General features: G+C 36.8%; 1 protein-coding gene across 3 annotated transcripts in view; it reads left to right on the top strand.

Annotated features, from left to right (window-relative positions):
* fstl5 (follistatin-like 5) overlaps positions 1–19307 on the top strand; it is a 173994-nt gene that overhangs the window by 95893 nt on the left and 58794 nt on the right. For all 3 annotated transcript variants that reach the window (XM_055177889.2, XM_055177887.2, XM_055177891.2), the window contains exons 6-7: positions 127–247; positions 15117–15283. In XM_055177889.2, the coding sequence (XP_055033864.1) occupies positions 127–247; positions 15117–15283 (288 nt within the window). The remainder of the gene's footprint in view (positions 1–126; positions 248–15116; positions 15284–19307) is intronic.

Here is a 19307-nt window from a genome sequence, read left to right as displayed (position 1 = left end):
TAATCCTTTAAGTGAGTGTATATTTAGTATAGAAGTAGGCAATTTAACGAATGCATTTTGTTTACCGCCTAATGTCATTGTTTGAATCTGCTGAAATAAATGTACTGTATTTGTGTTGTTGTGCAGGTGATCAAGCAGGAAGGTCTGAGCAGGACAACATCAGAGTGCACGCTGTTCGACCTGTTCAAATACAATGACGCCAATGATGATGAGCACCTCACTAAAGATGAGTTCTACACGGCCTTCGGTGAGTTTTGGATTATGATGGAATGACATTGAAGACATGAACAAAGCTGAGACAAAGGATCAAACTAAATTACAGTTTTTATTACAGTATAATTAGCACTGTCAAGACTGAATGAGGCATTTACATGTGACACTTTCTCTGCCTCGTTCTTTAATAACACAATTTGATTTTAGAAAAAAGACTTTAGCTGTGTTACATGTAGGAGTTTGAATCTCCTGTCATTTACATATTTTTCCATTTTCAGTGAAAAATTCCTCTCTCTATATTTCGTATCAAAAGAATTTAACATTTTGGTTAATGAGTGATTCATTAGACTAATTCCAGCAAGTTTTTGAATCTTTTTGACAAGAAAAAAAATTATGTGTGAATTGTACCACATTATCAACTTAATATTTGAAATCTTTTAAATAGTAATACTGTAAGTATAAGGCCGTGTCAAAGATTGAACTCTGTGTAAAATCAGTCAGAATACTAATTGTATGATTAAATTATGAGACTTTAGCCTGGATTTCACAGACAGAGTCACAAATTGTTGCTGTAGCTAAAGTATAAATGTATTTACATACAGTAAGTTACAGTAATGGCAAAACATATAATTAGATGCAAAAGCCTCTAAGTGTGTCTGACAAGTTTTTTTGTAAATGAAAATTTTTAGCACATTTAGTAATTTCACTTTAAAGCAATGAAAAGATTATTAGTCAATAATTGAAATGCTTTATTTTTACAAATGTCACTTTACACTGCAAACATTTTTGTATTGTTTTCAGTAAAAATATCTAAAATAAAAAAAGATGTATTTTCTTAATGAGCAAAATGACTCAGGCAAATAAGTTTAGTTTTTAGACAAACAATATAAACTTTAAGAAAAAAAATTCAAGAAAAATGTTTTTAGTATTTTTGTCTTGTTTTCAGTAAAAATATTTACAAATTCTTATTAAGATGCTTTTTTCTTGATGAGCAAAACGACCTAAGAAAATAAGTCTAGTTTTTAGACAAAAAATATATAATTTAGGCAAACTTGTCAAATGTGATTTTGTGCATAAAACAAGCAAAAAAAAATCTACCAATGGGGTAAGCAAAAAATCTTGAACATTTTTCTTAAACACTAAATTCAAGAAAATTTCAAGAAAATTTAGCTTACCCTATTGGCAGATTTTTTTCTCCACTTAAATTTGATATTTTTGGTCTAAAAACTAGATTTATTTTCTTGGGTCGTTTTGCTCATGAAGAAAAAGCATCTTAATTTAAGATTTTTTAATTATAATTTTTTTCTTGAATTTTTATTTGCAGTGTAAAAGAAATTGCTGTGATAAGATTCTTTTGTTTATTGTCTTTATATTATTTTTGCAGCTCCTACTGCAGTCTTTTTCATCCTTCAACTCAGTAGTGGCCACTGAATAGTAGTAGAGCCAAATAGTCGGATGTCATGAACTGTCATGCACTCCATTAGTCCATTCCGCAGGGTCACAGCCTTAAAAATGGACTGTGACATCCTGCTATTAGGAACTTAGATCTTGTGGTATCCGTTAAGGTGAACAGTTCCTAATTAAACTCTAATTAAAGTCAACACTGATATGTTTCAGTAAGTTACTGAACAGTAAAGACCTGGGTCAGATTTTCCTCATTAACAGATTTACTGAGGAGAAACTGCGACACACTAATTAACTTCATCTCTCAAGATGCAAGTAACATTAGTTACAGAGACTTTGTGTCAGCCAGGAAACTAACTTCTATTGCTAAATTAGATGAATGACCAAACCACATTAATTGTCAATGGTTACCCAGTATAAAAGATGTTTTGGTCAAAGCTCCTGTATAGTTCAGTGGAGCATTGGGTTAGCAGTGTAAAAGGTCATAGGTTCGAACCCAGGGAACACACATGATGATGAAAATGTATTCCTTGTAATGCACTGTAAGTTGCTTTGGATAATATAGTTCTCTAAGACCTCTAAACGCCACTTTTGATAATTTCTGATAAATTTCTAGCCTAAAAGTAAATGAAACTCTTGCATTCCTGGTTATAAACTCCTTATAAATTCCTTGTGGATGGATAAGACATTATACAAATATTAAAAAGCAGTTAAGTAAAATTCTCAGAGGTTTAATAATGCAAATACCAGAAATTTCCCACCTTTACACCAACATTCAACATATTTTTCTTTCTCATTTTCCTCTGACATTTCAATTTAACTCAATTTCCACTGACATTCTCATAGGACGGAGACACATATTGTGTGGTGCAAAAGGGATAATAATGCAAGAAACGTTTTTGTGAGATCCACACAGAGCATTCAAAACATAAAGCATCTTTTCAGACAGGAAGGGTTTGGGAATCAAAAATCGCTGCCTCGATCTGCCCCGGTGCCCTTTTGCCGATCACAGCGGGAGTTTGGGAGAAACGGGAACAGCCCTGCAGGCAAACAGAAAACAATGCATTGCTGCTTTTTGTTCTTTGAAACTTAAAAACGAGGAGATAACAAGACATTTTGTCAGATGTCTTCAGAGGGCTGCATCACAATGTTTTTCCAGCCCATTTCTCTTTCAACACATCTTTTTTTTCTTCTTTCAAATGCTACTTTATATCCAGTGCATGCTTGTTATACCTGTATGCTTAAGGTTCATGCTGAGACCAGTGCTAAAGATACAGTATGTGCGAGTTCAGGAATATATAAATGTGTCAAGTTAGTTTGATCTGCCGCGTGTCATTTACAGACATATATAAGCCTCTTTTTTCCAGAGTGCGCTAATCCATTTTTATCAAAAAGTTTGGTGCTTCACTATACTAGGCTTACATTGATCCTGTTAACCCTGTGTGAATCAAAAGTCGAGCGGCTCGGTTCTATATCATTGGCTTTGAAGCTTGTGTTTGGTGCTAGATATTGTGATGGGTGAGACTTCAACTTAAAATTGATTTTAATTCAATTTAATAATTCAATTCTGTGCTTGAAACACCTCATATCAGCGTTTACTGTCCTTGGCATCAGGTCTGATCTGTTTTAGTATCTGTCATTATTTTCTAGAGTTGTAACTGTCATCTTCAGGTGTTAGTAGTTTGCGAAGGCTTGTACATTTTAGACTGATGTGCTTATGTGCTTATTTTGGGATATTAAGACTGATGGGATTCACTGATGTGTGAGTGAACAGAGCTTGTCAGCATTGGTGTTGTTCTGGGAATCCATCACATGAGTTTAGAGCTTGGTCCTGACGATTAAGGGGTCTATAGATTAGATATAAAAAACAACACGGATCATCATGGAACTGGAATGCTTTTGATTTTTCATGGTATATTACCTGTGTCTGTACCTTATGGCAGCAATGTCCACATGGTCTGTGAGGGTCTTCTAAGACATGCGTGCTCAAACTCAGTCATTTGTTTCTGGCTTTAGGGGTCATTTTTATTTCTTCTTTGGCTTTGGAGTTTCTCACACTTTTAAAGATAAAAACCTGTCTCTTTTCTTAAAGCTCACATAACACATGCTGTTTCTGCATTTCTGATGTTAATCTGGAGTACCTATAGAGTAGTATGACATCCTTTATATCTCCGAAGAGTCTTTAGTTTAATCAGATTTATAAAAGAAAGATTAGCTTTAGTTTTGAAATGAAACAAAGCTGAGTGGCGTGATAAGCTGTGATAAGCTGCATGCTCTAGCGTCTCCCGGTGATTGACGGGTGGGCGGGGTTTTCCGGGGGAAGTGCCCATATAAAGAAGTGATACGTATAGAAAACCCCTGAAACGTCAGTTGGACCTGTAATCGAAAAAAAACTTTCCGAAACTTGTACGAACCCTGGCGAAGTGCATTCGGCACAGAAATACTCTGTAACATGTCCAACTGCTTTTTTGACACTTTGTCTACGTTTAGCATGAGGAAACAACTCTATAACTGTGTTAATAAGTCAGAATGCTTGAAATACCATTGAACCCCCCCCCCTTTAATAACTATGTGATGACAATGAATGTACAGTATCATAATGAGAACCTCACAAGCCATCCAGTAAGGTGAGAAACATCACCGTTAATGCCTAGTGATTAGCATCAATTTTACCCGTTTTTCAAATCTGAGATATAATTTGTAAGACATCTGTGTCAGAGATAACTGATATGCACATATGTTAAAACAGAAGTAGGCTAATTACATGACTTGTTGTTGCTTTGTTTTTTACTTTCTTGTCTAAATTATGCTTATGCAAATCAGGTGCCATTTACTTTAAATGAAATGTTTGAAAATGTTTTCAAAGCCTATGGGTCCTGTTTTAACAATCTAAGCGCATATTTTGAAGCGCATGGGGCAGGTGCACTTAGGACGTGTCCGAATCCACTTTTTCTAGTTTAACGATGGAAAAAAAACTGTGGGTGTGCCAGGCGCATTGTCCAATAGGGTCGTGCCTATTCTCTTATTGAGTCATGGGTGTGTTTTGGGTGTTACGCGCAATAAACCAATCTGAGTCTTATCTCCCATTTCCTTTATAAACCAGTTATGCCTGCACCATGGCGGTTTCGCTATTTATGGCAGAATTTGCAAGAGCAAGACTAAACGCTTCTTCAGAGAGAAACCGATTTCATTCACCATTACTGCTTTTAAGTAATTCTGATACATGCAATGACTATCCATTATGACATGTAGGCATATTTTATCTTTATGTACACAATAATAATCTTTTACATTGTAATCCTTTCATTTTTAATATTCGGCATGTTTGTATGCTGCTGCGTGTGTAATAAGCAGAGAGTATATGGACGTTGTGTACCCGCCTATAGGTGCATGTTACTAAACATGTTACTAGATCAGATTTTTAGTTGGTCAGTAGCGCAATCATTTTAAGTTGCCTCAAAATAGCACTGTGCCAATAAATGTGCCTGACCACACCTTATATTCAGACCAGCATGCCCGTGGGCGAACAGATGGGCGCAAGTGCATTTTCTGAAATGGTGCATGTTACTATATAAATGTAAAAATACTACACCATTAACTTTAGACCAGGTTTTAGTTGGTCAATGGGGCAATCGTTTTCAGTTGCCTCAAAATAGCAACGTGCCTGAACACACCTTGTTATCAGACCAGCATGCCCATGGGCGAACAGATAGGTGCGAGTGCATTTGCTATTTAAACAACGTGTCACTATACATGATAATTGCGTCAGGCTGAAACTAGCAAAAAACACTTGCATCGGTGTATGATATGAACCTTAATTTTTTAACATTCAATTAATGTATATTCATAATATCATTTAATGTATTCTTATTAAATTTTGGCATCAAAATAGCTCACCTTTTGAGACATTTCTTAACTTTTCTCTTCCTGCGACCTTTGTATACATCTGATTCTTACTGCTGACTGTTAGTGAACCTTTTTCATGAATGGTGTGTTCAATTGGCATATCTGTATGCTTCCTGCTCTGAACTATTTACATCTCCCAGTGGAGTCAGAAGGCAATTACTTAGCACCACGCCGGCCCACAATGGCGTTCCTTTCATCTGTCAGAGCTGATATGCCTCCAGAGAAAACGTCAATCCACCTGCTCCGTGTGTTAAACAGACAAGAGCGCAGACACAAATACAGAAGCCGCTCAATATCATCGGAGAAGGAGAATTGTGTGATAAGAAACAGGGCCTCACTTGAAACAAAATTGACTTCAGTAAAAAGCAATACAGGCTTTTAAAGATTGCCATATGGGATGTGTGAAAAAAGAAAGGTGGGAAATTAGAGAGAGAGAGAGATCAAACGAAAAACTGATTCGCAGCTCTGTAATATGGTGTGAAATACACATTCTTTTATCAAATTTAACCAAGACTGTACCCCTTAGTTTTTTCTGCACACTTCCTCTTGAATGCGAGCTACAATTAGCCCGATTAGAAGTGTGTACTGCGATGGCATGCTAATACAAGCGTCTCTCTAGGGTGCCCGCCGGAGGAGACTGCCGTGCAGATTGCGTTTTTCACGGCTGGTGAAGTCAGCTTTTCTTTTAGCTTACTACTGCCGGCCTCTCGCATTGATTGGGTCACAGTAACGGTTTTATTTCAACAGACTTCATCGCACTGCACTTGTAAAAGATTCAGAGAGAACTTACAGGCTCATAAATGCAATAGTGGATGGGCGGAGGAGAGCAGGATTTTGATGGGAGGGTGGCAGGTAGTTTTGATTGACAAAGACAAAGTGTTGTAAAGTTTTTTTAGTTTTGGACCTTATACTCCAAAAGTTTAGTGTATTGCCTTTGAAGTGTTACAATTTCATATTTTTTTCACATTGGCTACATTCACGCAGACAGTTAAATTAAAAAAAGTTCACACAGTTTTAATTCAGTTTAACTTTGTGGTAAGTGCATCTGAAAGGAATGTAACTATTTTACAAGTGATTTCATAAGATGTGAGTTTTACAAACACATATGTGACCCTAGACCACAAAACCAATCATAAGGGTAATTTTTTTTAGATTGAGATTGAAAGTTGAATAAATAAGCTTTCCATTGATGTATGGTTTGCTAGGATAGGACAATATTTGACAACTATTTGTAATCTGAAGGCGGTCGCACACCGGACGAGAAGCGCAGCAGAACACATTATTTTCTATAAATGTACGCACACCGGCGCCTGCCGGCAGCCGTCCACTGTGACTCTGAACAATGCTCAAATCCCTGTCGCGCCACTCACATAGTTACAAATAAAATAACATAATATTTGTCCCAAATCGTTAGTGATTAACATTGGCTGCTAACGTATATTTTGCATTTTGAAGTAGATACTTTCTGACTAAGCTCGCACTATTTAATGTGCACTTCCGTTGTATGATCCCTCTGAGTTGTCCTAGACTCTACGCGACCCGACGCTGCGCTTCTTGTCTGGTGTGTGAGGGTGCAAAAAATCTAAATAATGAGAAAATTGCTTTAGCATTGTCCAAATGACATCTTTAGCAACACATATTACTAATGAAAAATACAATTTTTGATATATTTATGGTAGGACATTTACAAAATGTCTTCATGGAACATAATCTTTACTATTCTAATAATTTTGGGCATAAAATAGACCCATACAATGTATTGCTACAAATATACCTGTGCTACTTTTTGTGGTTTTGTGGTCCAGGGTCAAATAATGTATGATTATTGGAAAAAAATAAGAATGAAGCCGTGACCCCACCAACTAAATGGCGAAAATGCCTTGTTGATGCTAGAGGTCAGAGGAGAATGGGCCGACTGATTCAAGCTGATAGAAGAGCAACTTTGACTGAAATAACCAATCGTTACAACCGAGGTATGCAGCAAAGCATTTGTGAAGCCACAACACGCAAAACCTTGAGGCGGATGGGCTACAACAGCAGAAGACCCCACCGGGTACCACTCATCTCCACTTTGAATAGGAAAAAGAGGCTACAATTTGCACGAGCTCACCAAAATTGGACAGTTGAAGACTGAAAAAAATGTTGCCTGATCTGATGAGTCTCTGTTGAGACATTCAGATGGTAGAGTCAGAATTTGGCGTAAACAGAATCAGAACATGGATCCATCATGCCTAGTTACCGCTGAGCAGGCTGGTGGTGGTGGTGTAATCGTGTGGGGGATGTTTTCTTGGCACACTTTAGGCCCCTTAGTCAAAATTAGGCATCATTTAAATGCCACGGCCTACCTGAGCATTGTTTCTGACCATGCCCATCCCTTTATGACCACCATGTACACATCCTCTGATGGCTACTTCCAGCAGGATAATGCACCATGTCACAAAGCTCGAATTATTTCAAATTGGTTTCTTGAACATGACAATAAGTTCACTGTACTAAAATGGCCCCACAGTAACCAGATCTCAACCCAATAGAGCATCTTTGGCATGTGTTGGAATGGAAGCTTCGTGCGCTGGATGTGCATCCCACAAATCTCCATTAACTGCAAGAAGCTATCCTATCAATATGGGCCAACATTTCTAAAGAATGCTTTCAGCACCTTGTTGAATCAATACCACATAGAATTAAGGCAGTTCTGAAGGCGAAAGGGGGTCAAACACAGTATTAGTATGGTGTTCCTAATAGTCCTTTAGGTGAGTGTAGTGTCAGTAGGGTAAAACCAGATGGTATGAAAATGTAGAAAAATGAGATTATACACATGTATAGAAATTAGCCATTAGAAATTAGATTGTATTGTATTCACAGAACTTGTCGCACTTTACCTATCCATGATATTAACCCCTGCAGTATTTTCATCTATATAAATCAGACGATAAGATTACTTTATTTCCAAAATACATAATGTACAATCATTCCTTTTCAATGATCTTACCCATTGCAATTTATCCTACAAAAAGTAAAAGTTGGAGAAGATCAGACACAACAGAAGATATTCCCAGTATTTATGTGCACTTTAAAGAGCTGACTCAGGTGTTTGGGTCTCAGTTGTACTGTAGTAAAGTCTGTTAAATCGCTGTAGTCTCCTGCAAACCAGTAAGATCTGGATATTCTTTGCTCTAAACCAGGACTGACAGCTGCATTCTGCTTTTGTGTGAATGTAGTCTCTCTCTCTCTCTCTCTCTCTCTCTCTCTCTCTCTCTCTCTCTCTCTCTCTCTCTCTCTCTCTCTCTCTCTCTCTCTCTCTCTCTCTCTCTCTCTCTCTCTCTTTACTGAGTTTGACTGAGCTCTTCTGGCAGTAGAAACATCTTCACTCTGTAATGGGAAAGACCTTAAACTGAATTAAAGGTTCAGCCGTGCACTTCACTTTTAATTCATCTGCTGTGAGAGATGTTCTGGTCCTGATGGAGAATCTGCTCATCTGCTGCACACGCTGTAAATGAGGGCTAAACCTCTTACTGTACCTTCATTCATCACAAATGTTGACACAAGATAATATGCAATGACATTATGTGCCAAAATGTTGTTTGTGTATTGTTTGCAGTCATTTGATTTTTGCTTAAACCGTATGAGTGTTTTACGCCATTGCTATTTACAGACACACTTTTTTCTGTGTCCCATTTACAAACACATAGTCATCTGCTTCTTGCTGTCCTTGTTCTGAAACATTCATGTTCCTTTCAATTCTACGGGGAATAATAAAACACAGTACTAGCTCACCCTGGAGCAAATTCCAGATCTATTAAGACACAAAGGGGAGTAATTGAATGGTTAGGGAGGATATTACTAAAAGCTGGAGATAGGGTTTTACTTACACACATAGCTGTACACACACCAGACCTGTTTTCAGTTGTGCTATGGTTACTACAGTCTTCGTGTATTTAAATTAGTTTTTTTTATGACAGTTATTTAAAAAAAACAGCTGACCTAAAAATACGTAAAAATTGAATTGTTTTATTTTCACACTCATGTTCAAAAAGGATAAATTTTTCAGTCAAAAAGGATACCTTTGGATGTCTTCTTGTGGCAGATACAATATTTGAGAGCTATGAACAATAGAAAATATTACTTACATTTTGGTCTGTTCTTCACCCGAAGCAATATAGTGGTATTGGTATGGTGCACCAGTTGACTTTTATTGAAAATAGTAGTTTTTTTGCAACATTTTAAAGGCGGGGTGCATGATCTCTGAAAGCCAATGTTGATATTTGAAATCACCTAAACAAACATACCACTACCGCAATAGGGTGATTCTCGCGAGATTAGACTTATGAGGTGTCATGAAACATTTTGATAAAAAAAGTAAATGCTATCAAAATAAGAAGCATATAGTTACGAACATCTCTTCATGTACTATTTTGCACATGTTTTAAAAGACATCATACAAACCAATTTTGTTGTTTTTTCCACATTTAAGGGGAAAATTGTCATTACCGCAATGTGCCCATGACTGGATTTGGGGTTCTTTGACATGGAAATATTTATAATTAAAAGATCTAAAAAATAAAAAGCTTCAGTGCATGTTATACTATAAACATTTACAGTAAAGAAACATGTGGTATTTGGTGATCATTGGTAAATGTAGAGACAATAATATGGACTGTAAATGTGTCCAAGACCAATTTTCTCATCCTCCGCAACAATTTTCAATCAAAGCCCTCAGTGAACTAACATTTTCAAAAATTAATTGTTGGAAGGGACATAATTGACTGTGACACTCAAGATGGCTACCAGGTAAGCAGTAAGTTACATTTTTGTTTGTCATAGTACCTAGACAACTTTTTAGTTCTCATTACCGAAACATGAGTTGTAAATGCATATATTTCATGTAATATCATGTTGCGGTAATGATAATTTTTGATAATGATAATTAAAAAAATGTAAATAATTCTATAGGAAATATTTTGTAAATCCTGTAAAAATAATGGTTATAGTAAGTTCAGACCTTAATCTTATATGTGCCAAAAAAATAATTGGCTTTAAGGGCTTTTAAAAAATTCTGATGGTGGACACATTCTAAATCTGGATTTTGTTAGAATCACCCAATAGAATCTGGACCTTCTTTTGATAGACCTGCCTCACACAAACCCTTACTACTGATTTGCTACAAGTGTGTTTTAGCACTCGGCTCAATTCCCTTTTCCAAAGTGTTTTTCAAAAATCATGCACCCCACCTTTAATTTTTGGAGTAGCCTTCAGTGGATGTGTTGGAGCCTTAATGTGCTGCATATCACAGTTTCTATTTAGATTGACAGTTGTTGCAACACCCTAAAATAGTCTTTTCAGAAAAAGGTACAAAAGTTGCCACTGGGTGGTACCTTTAAAAAAAAACACCTTTGTACTTAAATAGTAGATATTAGGACTTTTAAAAAGGGTGCCGCCTCAGTGACAGCTTTATTACTTTTATTCCCGAGACCTGGAAGATAAGGATCTCAGGATAAGGATTTTGTCAATGCTTGTTTGTGTTTACGAAGAAACAGTGCTTTTAATTTTATTCACAGTGTTTTGAAGCTGAGCAGGTTTCTGATATCACATTACAAGTATCCAACAAGTCACTATTTGGCATGTCATAATATTGTTTGCATCATCTTTTAATATCTGAAATTATGTGGCAGGGGTGGTTTGTTAACACGGGTGTCAGGTGATTAGGAAGACTGGTGATGTGGAAAACATAGATTTGTTCAGTCCATATGTTTCCCTTATGCATCTACATATTATTGTGTTAAACCTCTTGAGCTGTTTTATAGACGTGTCACACTGAAGTCACTCATAAAGACAGAAAGTGCACCATGCAGAACGATCTTGGCATTAAATTATGGTTGCAGAAATTACACTTTTGTTGTTCGTCATAAGAGCTGAGGGCAACACAATAAAAAACATGCAATGCCGGCTAATTTGCTAAATTAGCTTTAAATGAGAGCGCGGCGCAGAAATGCAAAATTGCCATTCGCGAGGCAAGCGGCATGTTTATCTTGCGTGCAAGCTGGTTATAATTTCCAGAATCGCTAATTGCATAATCTTTTGAGATATCCCAACCCATGTTCCCATTTGTTTTGTCTGGGCCTGATTATGTTTTCCACTTGTGTGCGTCTTTATGCGTGAATTTAATTAAAACACCTAAAATATCATTTGAGGATGTTATTAACGTGATCATGGAAGGGAGATGAAATCAATGAAGATGAATGTGCTCTGCGCGCAGTGCATTGTGGGAAGTTTTCATAGTTGATTTCTCCACTGCCTCGTTTTAATGAGATTCTTATGATGTCTGTGGATTAAAGGCTGGTTGCTGTCTCCTTTATGAGTATCTGGCTTCAGTTAGATCGCAGTACGGCTCTGTTGAAAGGTAAAGAGTAGAGACTTTTAGATTAATTAGGTTGAATGAAGCATTTGGCACCTGTTACAAGCAAAGTGAAGAAATTGTATATGAAAATCTTTGAACACTTAACCTATTATAACTGCACTCCGGCGCATTATAACTCGATGATAAGTCGAATAGCTTTAGAAGTTTGTGTAATGAACTGCCGTGTTCATGAAAACTGTTATTTCTTGCCGTCATTAAAATCTTAATTTAACAACTAGGTAATGCTATCAGGAGACAAAGGCGTTAAGCAGCACAAAGCCGATCAGGATTATTATAAAGAGTGTTGTGAAGCTATGAGTCAGATTTTAAAGTCACTTCAGCTTTTGCCCTGGGCAATACAGCGACGTTGGTAGTGTGGAGCATTAGATCCTTGTCTGATTTCCCGAGGAGTCTGAGCTGATTGATGGAGCTCATAAATACACCACCATTAGGACATTTATTTGGGGAGTCTTTTACGTCTTGCCTCTGTCTTACTGTAACCTTTGCTCCTGGATCTTAAGTGTGTGGTGTGTGTCTGCAAGTACGATGGTGAGTTTCAGTTAAAATTCTGCCTACATAGTCAGACTGCAGTGAGGTCACTCAATGACTGCCATCTAAAGGCACCTTTGTTCTCCATTATATTTAGGGACTGAAGTAAGAGAAAAAATGTCTTGCAGACAGCGAACATGTAGAGAAAAAGGGTTCAGTAGAGTCTAGATCAGTCATTTTCAAACTGCAGGGGACCCACTTCTCTGGGGAGCGTTTCCCGAATAACGACGTAACTCACTGCTGAACCACCATAGTACGGTGCATAGTTGGAAAAACTAACAACCCTGTTTCCCGAAAACTTCATGACTTTGTTGCACATTCGTCGTTTGAACCATGTTGGTTCAACAACATAGTAGATTGAAACCCACTGGTGTAGATCACCATTTTAATTTAGATTTTTTGCTGAATTTGAATTATTTAATAAGCTTAAATGCAAAAGTTACTAAACGCCACCTTCATCAAAATGAGATAATGAAATATGCTATTATTAGGCATGGGCACGAATACTCGAGTACCCAAATGTTGCATCGACGATCAATCACGACTATAATGATCGTGTGGGTTTATTTCTTTATTTTTTATTGTTATGGCAGTATTTGGAGGTCTGGCTTGTTTATTATGTTAACTATTTATTTTCCAAAGAAGTGGATTCTTTTAAAAGTGGAGTTTTTTTGCCAAAAAAGTTTGCATGCACTTAAAGGGTTTTGCAGCAAAAAAACAGTCAAATTTGTTAAATACAGATAAAATGACTAAAGTGACATTTGCGATAATGGCATTTCAGTTACAGTTAAAGGCGCTCTAAGTGAATTCATGCGTTTTAGACCATAAAACATTTTTTTGTTACATACAGAAATCATCTCCACACTATATGCTTGCTGCCTGTACGCTGATCAAACTGTAAAAAACGTGATCTCTGTAGACAGCCCAGGCTCCACAAACTTCAATATAAACACAGTGGCCAAACCTGCACCACGAAACAAAACAAAGTGTTCCAGCCAATGAACGACAAGAAAGATTTGGGGGTTGGGTTTGGACGCGTTCATGAAAGCACAGAAAGGAGGGGGAGGAGTTTACTACGCTCAGTTTGTTTGAAAACACATTTAAAAAATCAACACACCGATTCGCTTAGAACGCCTTTAAGGCTTTTCAGTTATTTACTAACAACTTCTTTCATTGACATTTATTAAGATAGATAAAGTTCGGGACCTGATTAACGTTTAAAGAGTTATTAAGAGCGACGACTCAAAAATGATCTTCTTCACGCTGACATCTGAAGCACATGCACACAGACGTGTGAGTGCGCGACCCTGATATATAGACATCTACACAGAATTACAGTTTTAAAAATATCTGTTTTGACAAGAATTCATGCAGATATAATCTGTTATGTCTTAAGTAAATGTTTGGTTTGCTGTTGAGGAAAAATATCTGATGTGTAACATTATATCACAGTGGTTCTCAAACTGGGGTCCGGGGCCCCCAGGGGGGCCGCGAGATGGTGCCAGGGGGCCCCCAGTATTATGACATTTTATAAAATACATTCATTCATCATGAATTCTGTGTAATTAAACCTAAAAAAATAAGGCTACTAACCAACAGCACTACTTTGTATAACTTAATATGTTTTGTTTAATTAAAATGTTACATTTTAGAACAGTTTTTGTCATAAAGTTTCTTTGCGGGGGCCACAAGGGGCACCGTACACAATGGGGGCCGCACGCAGAAAAAGTTTGAGAACCACTGTTATATCAGATCCTTGCATTATAAAGTTAATCTTAAAGCTGTCTCTCTCAATGTCAATCAAACAATAAAAGACTTTTTTTTAACATATATTGATATTGTTTTGCCTTTGTGTGTGCCAAATCTATTAGTTTGACCAGTGATTTTAAGGTATGGATGTGGTTATTTTTGTGGATTTTTCTCAAAATTAACTTTGCTGACTCTTCAAACAGGTGTAGTTTTGACATGACAGGTGTAGTTCTTTTTTTTAATAGAGATTGTCAAAATATAAATAACTCATTTTTGAGAATTTGCTCATTCCGACTCAATTTGCCAGCACAGCTCACAAATGATGCAGCAGCAAACAGAAATGGAGAAAGAAAATGGTCTTCTGAAAAAAAAAATGCATATACAAAACAATGGCTGATGGTTGTATACAGGCTAAATGTAAACAGGCTAGTGTAAACATACATTTGCATAAAGCATCTATATAGAAACAAAACAGGTCAGACACGATAAGAGGGTTTTGCATTTGAACTCGTCATTTAATTATTATATTAATTAACTAATGCTTAAAACTATACTGTACAAGCAAAGAAAAACATCTGCATCTGTTAAAGTGTCTATATTGTGGTTTATTCTTTTAATGAAGTAAAATCCACACCAGTAATGTGGAAACTGACAAAGCTGATAGCACTTTGTTCTCAGGGGTTGAGGTAGGTTTGCACATTATTGACACCTGGAAAAAAATCCACAGGAGTCAAACAATGCAATCATTTCCTCTGAGCCATAATGGATGGATGTGAGCTCGAAATAGATTTTAATGGTTGACGTGGACGTTTTACAGATTTACTGGGTAAAGTCAGAATGAAGCTGATACGCGTCAAAGTTGACACTTTCTAAACCACACTTTCTTCCTCTTATTTCTCAGAGGTCTATCAGCTCAGCCTCCCTGATGACCAGAAGCTGAGCGTTACCACGGTAACGGTGGGTCAAAGCGCCGTGCTCACGTGTGCCATCACGGGTGACCAGCGGCCACCGATCGTCTGGAGACGAAATAACCACGCCCTCAACATGATGGAGCTAGAAGATATTAATGTGAGTGACACGCCCCTTTCACCTCATTCCATCTCCGGCACACTCCGGTTTTACCCCTTCGGTCGGGTGTGTGCGCGTGTGTGCATTTGAGCGGTCTGGAAAGTGTTTCAATCAACTATCTTGTTAAGGCTGTTGAAAAGCAAGTGGTATTGCTTTCAAGGCAATAAACGTATTAAGCCTCGAAAGTGGGACACAGAAATACACACACTCATACACACACCCCAGTCTTGTTTGTAGATGGTATGACACGGTGTGAGATCATACGACGCTCAATCCAATTTTCTTCATCTATCTAAATGTGCTGCCAGCTGAACCTTACCTTTGAAGTAATGAAACTTAAAGTAAAACTTTCAACAAAGAGATCCATGCCAGATGGAATTTCGGTAAAGAAAAATAAGACAAAATCAAAGAAAATCAAAGCAGGTCACTAAAGTCTCTCCATTTTCAGTGAAGTTAAATGTTCTACCATAATTAACTTTAAAGGGACACTCCAATGTTTTTGAAAATATGTTTATTTTCAAGCTCACCTAGAGTTAAACATTTGATTTGTACCGTTTTGGAATCCATTCAGCTGATCTCTGGGTCTGGCGCTACCACTTTTAGCATAGCTTAGCATAATCCATTGAATCTGATTAGACCATTAGCATTGCGCTAAAAAATAACCAAAACTTGACTCTTCTGTAGTTACATCGTGTACTTAGACCAACAGAAAAATAAAAGTTGTGATTTTCTAGGCAGATATGGCTATGAACTATACTCTCATTCTGGCATAATAATCAAGTACTTTGCTGCTGTAACATGGCTGCAGCAGGCGTATTGATATTACTCACTGCCCGAAAATAGTCCACTGGTTACTTTCAATAACAGGGCACTATTTTTAGGCACTGCGTAATATCATTGCGCTTGCTGTAGCCATGTTATGGCAGCAAAGTCCTTATTACGCAAGAATGAGAGTATAGTTCCTAGCCAAATCTGCCTAGAAAATAACAACTTTTAATTTCCCGTCTGTCTTAGTACACGATGTAACTACAGAAGAATCATGTTTTAAATAGGAAAAATATCAAAACTCTTTGCTTATTTTTTAGCGCGATGCTAATGGTCTAATCAGATTCAATGGATTATGCTAAGCTATGCTAAAAGTGGTAGCGCCAGACCTGGAGATCAGCTGAATGGAGTCCAAAATGGTAATCAAATGTTTAACTCTAGGGAAGCTGGAAAATGAGCATATTTTCAAAAAAGTGGAGTGTCCCTTGCTAATCCAGCTGATGAATCGTTGCTTTTTAATGTCAAATGGAGATACTGCAGCACAACATCATTTAACACAGCTTTAACTTGATTAAAAGTACATCGATATAAATGAGGATTGAGGGAGAAATGCTCGAGAGATCTTAAATGAGTCTTTTGTTATGGATACAATCGTTTAAGGAATAATTAACAAATTAATTTTGGGATAGTTTGCCCAGAAATTGACTCAATCTTGTACCATACAATAACAAAAGTTTATTTATGCATTTCATTTCATGTATTTGTATTTATTTGGGTATATTATCAGTATCTATCATCATTAAACAGATGCTTTGCAGGATTTAGTTAGATTATTTATTTAGTTAATTGGATTTAGTTTGATTAAACCTGTTTAATGCTAATGGATACTTGTGTATTCATGCTGATATATTTTTCTAATTTTCTTGTGCACACACAAATATTCAGATTATTGTTATTATTTTAGTTTTATAAAATGTACAGTTGGGGAAGTCATTTGTGTATGCTCTGTACTTTAATTACAATTGTACGCCTAAAGGTTTGTCTAACTGTAGCATCTTCAATTTAGTCGACACCAGAGATGACAGTGAAAGCCCTTCAAATAAGGAATGAGGTCCTTGCTGCCACGATTCATCTTTAAAACCTTCACCCTTCACTCCACATGAGTCATATAAACACTCAGAAGAAAGCTTAGTTAAATATCTGCAGCTTTGCAGAATAACATACAAACATTTAGGACAACAGGACAGGGTGACCTACACCAGAAAATGTATTTGTGTCCCTGTAGTCTCATGCATTCCCTGCACATTTCATGTCATCATGCAAGCCACAACCTTCACATGAATTCTACAGTAGCATTGTCTTCAGAAAGGTCTTTTATGTCTTTTATTTCGTCCTTTGAAACTCAGCTCATTAATCCAAGTGTATAGGGTGAATGTCTTTTTTATTCTTGGAAGTCTTCATTTTCATCTTGTGCATTTATGTTCTGGAAATGATGGTGCTTACGGAGTGTTGCATCATGGGATGTGCTAAGATCAATGCCACATACCATTATTTTACACTGCTTTCTGAATACGTAAAACAAAAGATTTTTTTTACTTTTAACAATACGAACTAAACTAGAAACTGGCCAAAACTTTATCTAAGATCAGCAGGAAACAGCAAAACCCACTTGATCAGAAAATCATTATGGTCTCACACTGCTAAATATAATCTGCCAGCCAGATCGCCGATTTTTCATTTAATGCCTGTTTTCTGCCAAAAAAAAAAAAACAACACCGCCATAGGTCATTTGTGCAATAGCTTAATATAAGCTCCAATATAGCAAAGCTGAATTTCAGTTCATAATAAAATCTTTGACTTTTTATTGCAGACCTTGGTATGTTGGCAGATCTGAGCATGTTTGACATTGAGATCTCATCTGGAGATGTGAGATTTCTTGGCTCTGATCTCAGGAAATAAACCAAGAAGCAGGGTACTTAAGCAGTATCTCAGAGAAACTGTTGGGATGTGCAATATATCTTGTTTTCTTTGTCCTTTGAGATATTAGACAGTGAATCTCCAAGGATTTTCATTGTTGCATCATTTCAACTTGATCTGGATGCCGCGTTCTGATCAAATCTAAATGAACCCATTGAATCGTCCTTGAAGGAACACTTGAGAGTTTTTGATGTCAGCGAGTCATTTTTTGACCTTGGAAAAACATTGGCATGTAAATGAATAACAATATCTTTATTGGGTTTGTTTGGATATTGTTAGCGTTTTCTTTCCTCTGATTCGGCTTTCAGCTCTATGCACTGATCCTCCTTTTTCTCATTCTTGTCATTATACTTTCAAATGATTCATATTCAGAGACCTCTGTGTTTTGTCTTGTGGAGATTTTAAAACGTTCTTCTCTGTACCACTGTTTTACTCATTAAGAACACATGGTGACATCAGGGGCTTGTTTGTTTGCTTTTAGGTATAATGAGCGGAGTTTGAGTCTTTTATTGGTGTTTGGTAGCACACAGCCAAACTGCTGTGCTTCATTAATTGTCTTTTTATAATAGATGTTGTGCTGTGTGAAATATGAACTATGCAATGCAAACAAATTATAGTCATGACCAGTGTTCATTGTTTAATAAAAATCTCCAAACATCCGAGAACAAAATAAGACTTACTTGAAGCACAGGATATGAAGGATATTTAAAGGTGACATAGAATGATTGAACAGAGTATTTATCCTTGTTCTGTGATGTGACATGTAGACAAAAAAATGTTTTGTTTGGGTCTGTAATGCCTTAGAAGCTTCCTAAAAACCTCTCTCAGATAGCTCTATTAGGGTGAGGGATTTTAAACAAGTGGTTTTGCACCTATTTGGCTCCCCCTACTGGCTTAACTTGCAATCACATTACTGATTGGCTGACTTTGCTGCCACTCAAAAAATGTAGCCAATTATTTTAAAGTGGATGGGCAGTTAGATGCCTGTGATGTCATAAGCATCAGTTTTTTTAGATTGCGCTGTTTCTGGCTGACATTTCTAAAAGAGGAATTTCTATGAGACTGAGGTGTTTAGCATGTCTAGCACTTTTTGTATGTTTGTGAATGTGGGTAGACTACCATTATTCAACAAAGACAAGGTAAATATGGTTTTTCAATTACTCTCCCCTTTAAAAAGAAATAAGTTTGCTTATTTGCAGTGCATTGTGCAATTTGTATATGTAATTTTTTTGAGAATAATTCGCATAAATGGTAGCGCACACTTAAGTAAAGTATGTTCTCT

This window comes from Misgurnus anguillicaudatus, chromosome 16 (assembly GCF_027580225.2).
Source record: "Misgurnus anguillicaudatus chromosome 16, ASM2758022v2, whole genome shotgun sequence".
In the NCBI taxonomy this organism is placed as follows: domain Eukaryota; kingdom Metazoa; phylum Chordata; class Actinopteri; order Cypriniformes; family Cobitidae; genus Misgurnus; species Misgurnus anguillicaudatus.
The sequence above is the reverse complement of the archived record's forward strand: the minus strand, read 5'-3'. Positions and strand labels throughout refer to the sequence as shown.